At 43.2% G+C, this 10,673-nt stretch overlaps 1 protein-coding gene across 4 annotated transcripts in view; it reads left to right on the forward strand.

Annotated features, from left to right (window-relative positions):
• Window positions 1-9,736, forward strand: part of nbeab (neurobeachin b) — a 183,761-nt gene extending 174,025 nt beyond the window's left edge. For all 4 annotated transcript variants that reach the window (XM_041941458.1, XM_041941455.1, XM_041941459.1 and 1 more), the window contains 9 exons: window positions 684-773; window positions 1,851-2,043; window positions 2,900-2,971; window positions 3,130-3,285; window positions 3,987-4,157; window positions 7,004-7,105; window positions 7,279-7,475; window positions 7,984-8,135; window positions 9,646-9,736. In XM_041941458.1, the coding sequence (XP_041797392.1) occupies window positions 684-773; window positions 1,851-2,043; window positions 2,900-2,971; window positions 3,130-3,285; window positions 3,987-4,157; window positions 7,004-7,105; window positions 7,279-7,475; window positions 7,984-8,135; window positions 9,646-9,736 (1,224 nt within the window). The remainder of the gene's footprint in view (window positions 1-683; window positions 774-1,850; window positions 2,044-2,899; window positions 2,972-3,129; window positions 3,286-3,986; window positions 4,158-7,003; window positions 7,106-7,278; window positions 7,476-7,983; window positions 8,136-9,645) is intronic.
• Window positions 9,737-10,673: the final 937 nt, after the last annotated feature.

Here is a 10,673-nt window from a genome sequence, read left to right on the forward strand (position 1 = left end):
CTTGTTTTATTCCTCACTCACTAGAGGTAAAAGAAATCTTTTGTCTATTTAAATGGAAGTTATTTGCTAATAATAGTAAAACAGTCCTCTGGTGTTGTGTTGTTTTTTCCCTTTACTCAGCCTGTGACTTGTGCTGATTATAGTTTTTTCCTTAGTCACAAGCATCCAGACTCGCAGTTCATAGCCCATAAATCATCCCTCATCAAGATACTCTGCCAAATCGCCCAGGTCTGCCTGTGTGATTTTTGTGCCTCTGTTCCATGCTTATGTGTGTGCATGGACATGCTTTTCCCCTTTGTTTCAAGCACAATAACATCTAAAAGCAGGCCGGCCTGCTGCAGTCCTAGCTGGATGTCACTCCAGGTTAACGTTTATGCAGTGGGGGCCTCTGTGCCTGGAAATGGGAATGGTTAACTGAAGCATGTTAATAGGAAAAGGCTTGTCTCTTCCATACTAACACTTGGATGACTCTGCAGGCCGAGGGGGGAAGGGGGAGCACCCAGGCGGATTGGGAGTGCTCCCCTTTCCCTTTACCTCCCCCCTTCCTCAGAGGCACGGCTGAGTTAGGATTTGCTTGCATTGTCAAGTAACGCATTGACCCATCACTTTGATGCATATTGATTGTGACAGCCGCTCTCTCCCTCACTCTCTCTCTCCTTCTTCCCTCTCTCTCTCTCCCGCAGGCCACAGAGGCACAGATCCAGAGCTTTGGACAGACGCCATCTCAGTTGCTTATTGAGCCACATCCTCCACGCAGCTCCGCCATGCACCTGGTGAGAGCAACGAGCATGCTGGGAAAATTCCCTCTACCTCTGGTGGTGGTGTGTGAGAGAAAAAAACTGTGAACCTGTGTGAGCTTGGCTGGTGTGTGTTTGGTGCCTGTGTTTGTAGGTAGACACAAGATTGAGATAGATTTTTCATGTCTATCAATCCGTTCTTTTATAACAAAAGATACATTTTTCAGAGGGCTTATCTCATGTAGGTCATAGATCTGCAATATTACAACACATTTCCAGCACTAGTTTTCTGCACTGTTTTATCGCTGTTACTGCCTGCTAGCAGTATGCTATAAAGGGAAGAGTGCTCCCTACTGGCCTAATGGTTCCCCTCTTTCTGCTGTAAGCTGCTCTTCCCTGTCTAATCCATGTAATAGCCAGCCTAGCCCTCATTATCCCCACATGGCTCTCTCTGTTTCTCTCTCCCTACAAGAAACTTTGTAGGGCAGATCCCTTTGAGACCCTTTAGTTCAATTTTCTACTTTTGCAACAGATGTGAATGTTTTTGTCCACTTCTATCCACTTCTGTCAAAAGTCTCTGAAATTGGTGATGAGAGATATAGCTGGTTCAAAACTCACAGAATTTTGTCAGGATCACTATCTCCTCTATTTTACTCCTTCTACACAAGTAGTTTAACCCAGGGTTGTAAAATTTGAGTTGAATGTTACAGCACATCTTCAGAAACTCATGTGATCTCTTTTTTTTTCTTTCTGAACCAAACTGAATCTTTCTGATAAATGTGCATCATGTACGTAAGAACCATCTCATGCGTACAGCCGACTTCATCCCAGTTTTCCATGTCTTACCCTTGTCTGACCAGTCCCCTCGCCTGACTGCACTGTCCGGGGGCAGTGCATGACTTTCCTCTATGTCTGAACCTAGTTTTTCCTCCAACCTCCACACTAATTGCCTCTTTCCATTCTTTTTCTCCCACCTTTTCATACCTCTTCTTTTCATCTTCTCCATCCCCTTCCTTCCTGCTCAACTGTCCTTGTACTCCTCCTCCTCCTCTCCCACCATCACATCCTTCCATCCTTTCCCACACTCCGTCTTTTCTCTCTTCTACTCAATAGTGTTTCCTTCCACAGAGTCCTCTCATGTTCAAGGACCAGATGCAGCAGGATGTCATCATGGTGTTGAAGTTTCCATCTAATTCGCCAGTAACGCATGTGGCTGCCAACACCCTGCCCCATCTTACCATACCTGCTGTGGTCACTGTCACCTGCAGCCGCCTGTTTGCCGTCAACCGATGGCACAACACTGTCGGTGAGTGGAGCTCAACTCGCATGGCAGGAGATATGTTCAAACAGACACCAAAAAAAAGTGCCACGCCACTTGTGATGCCTACCACAGCAGTGGCCCTGTAAAATCACTTCATCACCATCACACAAAAACCTGCCCATCGCTCATAATAGAGCTGTAGCCAGCTGGCTGTGTGAGAGGCTAGCACCTCCTAGGTAAGCTGACCATGAGTGTTTCCACATGTTCCTATTCAGACATGTGTGAACAACATTACCCACAGAGCCCCTCCCTGAGTAACAGCCTCACCTCTGGGTCAGAGGGCCAAAGTAATGGTTACTAGGAAATTAGGCCGCAACTGCACCACATTCTCCTCACACGTCCCCATCTGTCACTGTAGAAACACACAGAGCTCAGGGCCGGAGAGCCCACACCGTGTGGCTGCTCCCACACTAATGAACCCAGCTGCAGCGCCCTTGCCATCTTGTTGGAGAGGAAGGAAATGCGGTTTGGCTTTTCAAAATAATGATGATAAGAAGGCCTCCATATTTTCAGGCATGTCGCTGTTTCAAAACTGGCTCCAGATACAGATTGCACGGATAAAATGTCTCCATTAAGGTTGACTCTGGAAAAAAAAAAGACCAGTAAGACAGATGGAAATCTTTGTGATGGACCTCCAACACTTCTATCTCCTGGAAGAGACTCTGAATTAACTTTGGCTCTAAAAATGGAACAGGTGTGTGTGTGTGTGTGTGTGTGTCTGTGTCTGTGTCTGTGTCTGTGTGTGTCTGTGTGTGTCTGTGTGTGTGTAAGAAGGCACTCATGCAGAGGTTAGAAATAACCTCAATGATTCATTCTCCTATGTATCCCTGCCTGAATCCAGGTCTCCGAGGAGCACCAGGCTACTCTCTGGAGCAGGCCCATCACCTGCCTATAGAGATGGATTCCCTGGTTGGTGAGTGAACTCCATTGTCTGGGATGGAAAATACAGCATCAAGCAAAAAAAAAAATAAATAGAATATTGACTTTTAGATCTATTTTACCTCTAAGGGTCTTAATTAGTAACTTGAACATTTCTTGTAAAACCTCAGGTATTGACACTTTTTTTCACAGCCAACAATACTGGAAGCAACAAGCGTCAGATCACAGATCTAGTGGACCAGAGCATCCAAATCACCACACACTGTTTCGTGGTGACAGCTGACAACCGCTACATACTGGTGTGTGGCTTCTGGGACAAGAGCTTTCGTGTGTACTCCTCCGAGACAGGTAGGTTGCAGTGTAAACTCTATTTCCTGTAGAGGTGTGCACTGATGTGTGGAGGACTGAGCACTATGATGGGAATAATACAGTATTGTCGCTGCTCTCTCCTGACAAGCCTTATAGAAAAATGGATGACTATACTACAATACACTGGAACTTACTGATAAGTGAAAAAATACATTTTTGCTAATTTCTTTCCCATTGATAACGATTCAGTGAGAGCAAGATGAATGCTGGCAGCATGCCTGTTTAATTATATAAATGATTATCACTGCAGCTTGACAAGCTCCATTTAAGTCGTTGGTTCCAAATTTTGGGGTCAAGACCACCCCAAACATTAATCAAGACATTAATCTTAGGGGATACTTTGACCTCTTATGGCCTCTAAAAATTTCAAATATAACATATCAAGAGAGAAAAATCACTGTGGTTTGAGCTCAACTCTGTCCACACTAAGGCCATAACCTTTGACGAGGGGTCACAAGTAGACATTGTTTCATTTTAAGAGGCCAAAAAGGCTGGGAACCACTGATTTAACTATAATTGAAACACTTTTGCAGTGTTTCTTACAATGTTCCCTTAACTACAACCGGTAGGGCTTTGAAAACACAGCTGGCAGTAGTTGTACCATGTCGCATTTCAGGAACGTCTAACTAGCAATTTTTGCTGACACCAAAAACATGTTTCCACATATGCATTTCCTTTAGGCAAGCTGACCCAGATAGTTTTTGGCCACTGGGACGTGGTGACATGTCTGGCCAGATCTGAGTCTTATATTGGAGGAGACTGCTACATCGTCTCTGGGTCCAGGGATGCAACACTTCTGCTGTGGTACTGGAGTGGACGGCACCATATAATCGGCGACAACCCCAATAACAGTGAGTAAGAGTATGCATGTGCACACACACACACACACACACACACACACACACACACACACAGGGTATATAGTAGCATCATCTTCTGGGCAAAGTTGCAGGAAACTTTTAACACTTGGTAGTATTTCACTTATGAAATACGTACTCCTTTGTACTCCTATAGTACTATAGTCCTCCTTTGTTGTCAAGTGAAAGCCTATAAAGGTGCATAAGCTCATTGTTAAGATTTTTAAAAAGTGATATAGGAATAGTCTTTGATCAACACTGGAAAAAAGGCATTCTACCCTAGAATTTGAATAATGTAGAGCGATAGGGAGACAATAATTTATCTGCACTGTAGCTGTGATATATTACCGTGATCCACTGTACTGAGCTGTGCTGCTTTCAAGAAGAGGACTCCAGATGTCTTGGCATTCAAAATGGTAGACCCTAGTGTGTGATTACTGCTGCTCAGTTCATTTAGTTACTCATTCTCACTGATTGTCTGTGTTCAAAACAATCCATCAGGGAAGGGGAAGCAGGCGTTCCAGTACTGTAACAGCCAGGAGCGCCATTTATGGTGTGGAGTTGAAACACTGCAGATAAGGAAGAGAGTGTTTTTATTATATTTCTGGATGCCATTTATGTGTGTGTGTGTGTGTGTGTGTGTGTGTGTGTGCTAGAAGATCTCATGTTTCCAATTGTCACAGATTCTAGTAGCTCTGGATTAGTTGCGAGTGTTCTCTAATTAACTTCACTGAGGCTCCGACAGTTAATTAAGAATTTCAGCTTGGTTGCCTCCAATTAGCAAGGGGCAATAGCACTTGTGTTACTGCAGCAGGAAAACAGTATTCCCCTGGTATTTACGCTACTAGTGCTTACAATGCATGTTCAACGGACAGAAGGGAAGGAAGCTACATAGCCCATCTCAAGAAACAAAAGACAGGATGTGTTTTCACTCAATCTCATCGTTTCCAATCTCAATATCATCAATGTATCACAATTCAGAAACACCTCGTAGGCAGATTAACAATCCAACTTGGTTCAAGAATGCAGAACACTAGAGATGTGGCCATCAGGGACAGTGCAGTGGAAAATGAGTCAGAATCAGCTAAAAACGTGACATACTGTATGCTGATAATCTGAATGTCAGTCATGTTCAAATACAGATGGCAGGCATTTGTGAGGACCCTCAGGGATGAACCACTACCACCTTTTCATATCTACACACCTGAGTTCCTCTTCATTTCCTTATTGGCTTATTCATTCCACAAGGCTCATTTTGCTGATTTCATGCCTATTATATTTTCTATAATGCTTTCTGAAGGTTTTGTGAATACGTGGCAGCAGCCCTCTGGATCACTGCTCCCTCCCCTCGCAGATGTGGCGTGCCCAAGAAATTGATTTCACCCGTGCCCCAAAAGGTTGCATGTGTCTTAAATGTGTAATAATTAAAATAACTTCCAGCTCAATCATGGTCCTGCCTCTCAAACTCGGCCCATCACACCAGTGCGAGGGGATATTTGCACCGGGTAATTGTGGTGGCTGACTTCGGCTCGTCCCAAGGGCTAAGAGAGGGTGGGGGGTATGCAGTGCAGGCTGATTGAATCTTTTGTCGGGTAGGTGAGCTGCACAAGGTCCCTTTTTCCCCCTGGAGGCTTTTTCTGACGCTTGTCCTATTCAGCTTCCTATTCAGTGGGTGCTGGGACTGACAGCGCAGCTCAGGTCCTGGTCTCTAAGGGACTGTGCTGCATCGATCACAGTCCAAGCCCACTGACTGGACCGCTACAGCTGCAGAGGCGATACGCCGAGCTGGAGGAGGAGATGCTGGGGGAGGAGGAGGATAAGAGAGGAGGAGAGAGGTCTGACACATGTCTACATCATCTATCAGGACTTAACTGTCATCTAGGTGGAGAGAGAAACTTTCACTGAATTGGCTGCACTTTGAGTCATGTGTGGACACCAACAGCCACATACTGTATATTCACTGGTATTAGTTTGAGTTTACTGTCACTAATGGGCAGAAAGGTGGTGAATACTGAGGGCCTGCGTCAGAGTCCACACAAATTGCAGTAGGATTATTTTTTTTAGAAAAAAAAAAACAGAATCAAATAAAGAGAATGTCAAAGTAATTCCTATAAATAAAAACACAGGTGCCCAAAGCATTTTCTTTTTTCAGTTGACCCAGAATTCCTACCTACACCCTCCTACCCCTCCCCTTATGGTTTAATGCTAAAATTGAAATGTACATTTTGGACCAGTCCCTGCCTTCATTGGCTGTATTTTGTCTGTATTTCCTTGTTCTTTATCAAGTACAGATCTACATGAATTAAGTGATGGATTCACTGGGTGCTAACTCACTGTAAGGCACAGAGAGTATTCAGGGACATGGTTAGGGTTTGCTCATTATTGGTGATCAGTGCATTTCAGAGAGAATGCTGCGTTCATACTTCTCTTCAGACACTATTCTGGCAGTACTGGAGGACGGCTTCAGTTGCCGTGAAACTCCCCTCACTAACCTCTCCCCCGGCCATCATCAATCATGTGACACATGGGATGAAATCAAGTGGCTCGGCTGCCATCAGTGGGCATCCCTGCATTTACATGACAATTCAAAGGGACCTCCCTGCTAGCAGATGTGTGTCACAGTCCCTGTGCTTGTGTTTATATGATTTTATTGCCTAAGGTGTGGCTACGTTGCACAGAAATCCCAATTCACAAATTCAGCATATTGACTGGTAAATTTAGATTAGCAGGTCATGCAGGTATAAATATTGTCTGTATGGTGTTTACAAAGTCAAACAATAGATTTAATGAGTCAAACCAAGTCAGTCATTTCAAGATATTGTGTATCTGCCATCTTTTAGGTGACTACCCAGCACCACGAGCAGTTCTGACGGGCCATGACCAGGAAGTTGTGTGTGTGTCAGTCTGTGCAGAGCTGGGCCTGGTCATCAGCGGAGCCAAAGGTCAGTGTACTTTTCCATCTCCCTGCCTTCATGCAAATACCTCACAGAAAATGGTGGAAGCAGGAATCTCTCTCTGCACGTGCTCAGTAGTACCGTTGAAATCATGACCACAGAATTACAGTTTTTGCTCACACTTGTGCATGCATTTGTCTGTGAATGTTTCGGTTCGACAGAGGGTCCATGTCTGGTGCACACCATCACGGGGGACCTGCTGCGGGCTCTGGAGGGGCCAGACCACTATCAGTGCCCACGGCTCATCTCAGTGTCCAGCGAGGGCCACTGCATCATCTACTACGAGAGAGGCCGCTTCTGCAACTTCAGCATTAATGGAAAACTGCTGGCACAGATGGAGGTCAATGATTCCACCAGGGTAAGATGACACACGCTTTAACACCAGTGTACCCCATGAGATATGTGGCTGCCTATTTGTTCATCTGAAGTCATAAAAACACACAAACAGTGGGTAGCTACAAATCTTCAAGTACTTAAACTTTGTTCAAAATATTAACAGTAATTTTGCAGAAACATTATATAAGTACAGTATGTTTGTGGGTGAAGTACTACATGGCCTGAATCATAGTGTACAATCCAAAGCATGCTTTACAGTTGAGATTTAACTTTCCCCAGTCATATTTTGAGATCGAAATAATAGTCTATAATTGTACAAATATTACTATTTCTATTAATACATATGTCATTTGTAAAAACTTTAATTGCACATCCCTGCTGCATGACATTCTTATAATGTACCTCAGCTATCACAAATGTTTTGTGCACATAACCATCTCTCATTCTGCTGCAGCAAGACAACTTTACCTACAGGGCATAATAAAAGTTAATTTGGAAGTGACATGTTGAACCCCTCTCTATCCCTGTAGGCTATTCTCCTGAGCAGTGATGGCCACAACCTGGTCACAGGTGGGGACAACGGTGTGGTGGAGGTATGGCAGGCCTGTGATTTTAAACAGCTCTACATCTACCCTGGGTGTGATGCTGGCGTCCGAGCCATGGATCTATCACATGATCAAAGGTAAGAGCAGGAAGTTGAATGGCAGGAATTTTGAGGAGACAATATGTACAGGAAACTCTCCCATTCATCATGTGTGTGCCTTTTAATGTGGCCCTCTGATGAGGTGAATCCAGGAAATAGACATTATCTCTTATTGATTTCCAGTAATTAGTCTCTACCTTTCACAAAGTAGAAAATACAGAGAAGCAAACAACATTTAAATTTATACGAACAAGAGAGCACAGAATCATTATGTGGGCTTATGCTTTTATGTGCTTGTGTTGTCTGCGTGCACATGCACGTGTATGTTTATGTGCGTGCACATGTAAATGTTCCCACATCTTCAGTACTGCATTGTGTGCGTAGGCTGAGGTAAAAAGCCTGTGTTTCATGGTTGTCATTCTGCATTTTAGTAAGTGGAACATCCACCATCCTTTTCCTTTAAATAGAAGCTACAGTTGCCATAGAGACAAACATTACGGGGGTATCTTCTGCGAATGCACTTATTTTGGATAAATAGACAACAGCGAGCACACATGCGTACTGCACAAGTCTACTGGCAGGTCAGCAGCATGTTTTTCCTCAACGTTTGCATTCTGAGAGATTCGTCAGGAGTCGTATAATGGGTGCCATGGTGGCGCAGAGGCGACAGTGTTCGCTCTGGGGCTATAAGCCTGACGTCATCATGTGACCCTGGCAGTCAAGAGAGGTTAGAGAGTCTGAACATTCAAGCTGCACTTCACAGCCACAGGCCAAATCCCCCTCAGCATTTACAGTCTGTCCCAAAACAGAGGCCTGGTTCTTGCACTAATTAACTCTGCATCGTCATGACTAACTGCACAACCTGCAGAGGACGGTCAGATAGAGGATGAAATTTGTTTAGTTTCACATCAGGGAATACTGAAATTAAGTACTACATGCTATTACTTAATATTTCAACTCCTCAACAAATCACTTCAATTAAATATTTTAAGAAGCCCCTGATTAAGATCCAGTCTCTTTCCTCACTAAGCTGCCAGTAGGTAACACAAGTGAGCTCTGCTCCTCAACTCCATTTACAGAGAGGCATTCTGCCTCAAGTCTGTTCATTGTGTGTGAACATTTAAGCCCTTGGGGTGTAGCAGTATAAAACGACCCTGTGAAATCAGCTGCTTTTACTACATACCAGGCAGCCATGGACAAGAGAGCAAAGGGGTTCCAAAAAGACACTGGACCTCAATGATCTACCAGAGGAACCCGGTAATTTACTGTCACGGCCCTGATGACCTCCTGCACTTGTTTCATTCACCACAATGGACAATTTAACTAAATGTGCATAACCATGGAAATAATCTTTAACAAAGAACATATTTAATACATGATGGTTCCTCAGTCAAATAAATACACCTCTGAAATATGAAATCATGAAACAATCAATATTAAATTCATGTTTGTAGATTTGGTTTAATTGTGATTTTCTATTTTTACACCTTTTACTATGTTTATAATCTGCTTGCTGACAATGGGATTCCATGATTTTGTTGCTCCTCAGGACTTTGATCACCGGCATGGTCTCTGGCAGTATTGTGGCTTTTAACATCGATTTCAACCGGTGGCACTACGAGCATCAAAACAGGTACTGAGCAGAGACAGTGTTAAGAGAAACCAACCAGTGACCGAGCTGTGTTGCAGAGGATCCACAGAGCATGAGAGATCCAGTGAGCTGGAGAATATCGGCATGGTGACGCTAATAAAGAACAAGGTGTGCTTACATGTGTTCACGTGGCCTCTAAGGCGAACCTGTTGCTATTTGTCTGTTGCTGAACAATCTGGACGTGTTTTCTGTTGGTTTTCATGTCTTACCTGAGCACCAGCTGATGCATTTCCCCAAGTGAGTCGATCAGGTCTGTTGTTCCGGGCATGGAGAGACTGAGATCAACTTCAGTTAATTACACAGTTAAGTTAATAAAACATAATTAATGTAAGCTTTTAAGTTCCTCTTTCAAACTGTGAAAATGAAAAACAAAATGAATCCTCTGTTTGGAACATTTCTACAACATTTGTATGGCAGATACATATCTCACTTGGAACACTTTTATAGGAAAAAAAAACTAATCTGTAAATATGGACAATGTAAAGTGTTTGTTTCCTGTAAAGGCTGAGATAAAGATCGAAAATGCTGTTAGACTAGCCACCATGTTACCAACACTTATACGAGCCATGTATAAATGTTCAAAATGTCTTCGTTGCACTTCAGATATTAGTTGGTTAGTAATACATGTGTATGGCCATTGATTAATCATTATTAACAGTGGTCAGATGTATGTGTACGTGAAAAGACAAAATGTTCATTGTTAGTTTGCTGTGTTTGTCTATATGGAAGAAAAGTCAAATTCAATGTGAGCGTACTCCTTTGTGAAATATTTGTTTTTGATCATGATGTCAGCAAAAATTATAATAATGATACATCCATATTTATTTTAAATTGAGGACTATTTTCTTTATTGATGGCAGATGATTAAAATGGCTTACTGTAAGTAATTATTCAAGTGGGACATTTGGAACAGCAGTTTTTTTTTT

The sequence above is a fragment of the Chelmon rostratus genome, chromosome 7 (genome assembly GCF_017976325.1).
Source record: "Chelmon rostratus isolate fCheRos1 chromosome 7, fCheRos1.pri, whole genome shotgun sequence".
Taxonomy (NCBI): Eukaryota; Metazoa; Chordata; class Actinopteri; order Chaetodontiformes; family Chaetodontidae; genus Chelmon; species Chelmon rostratus.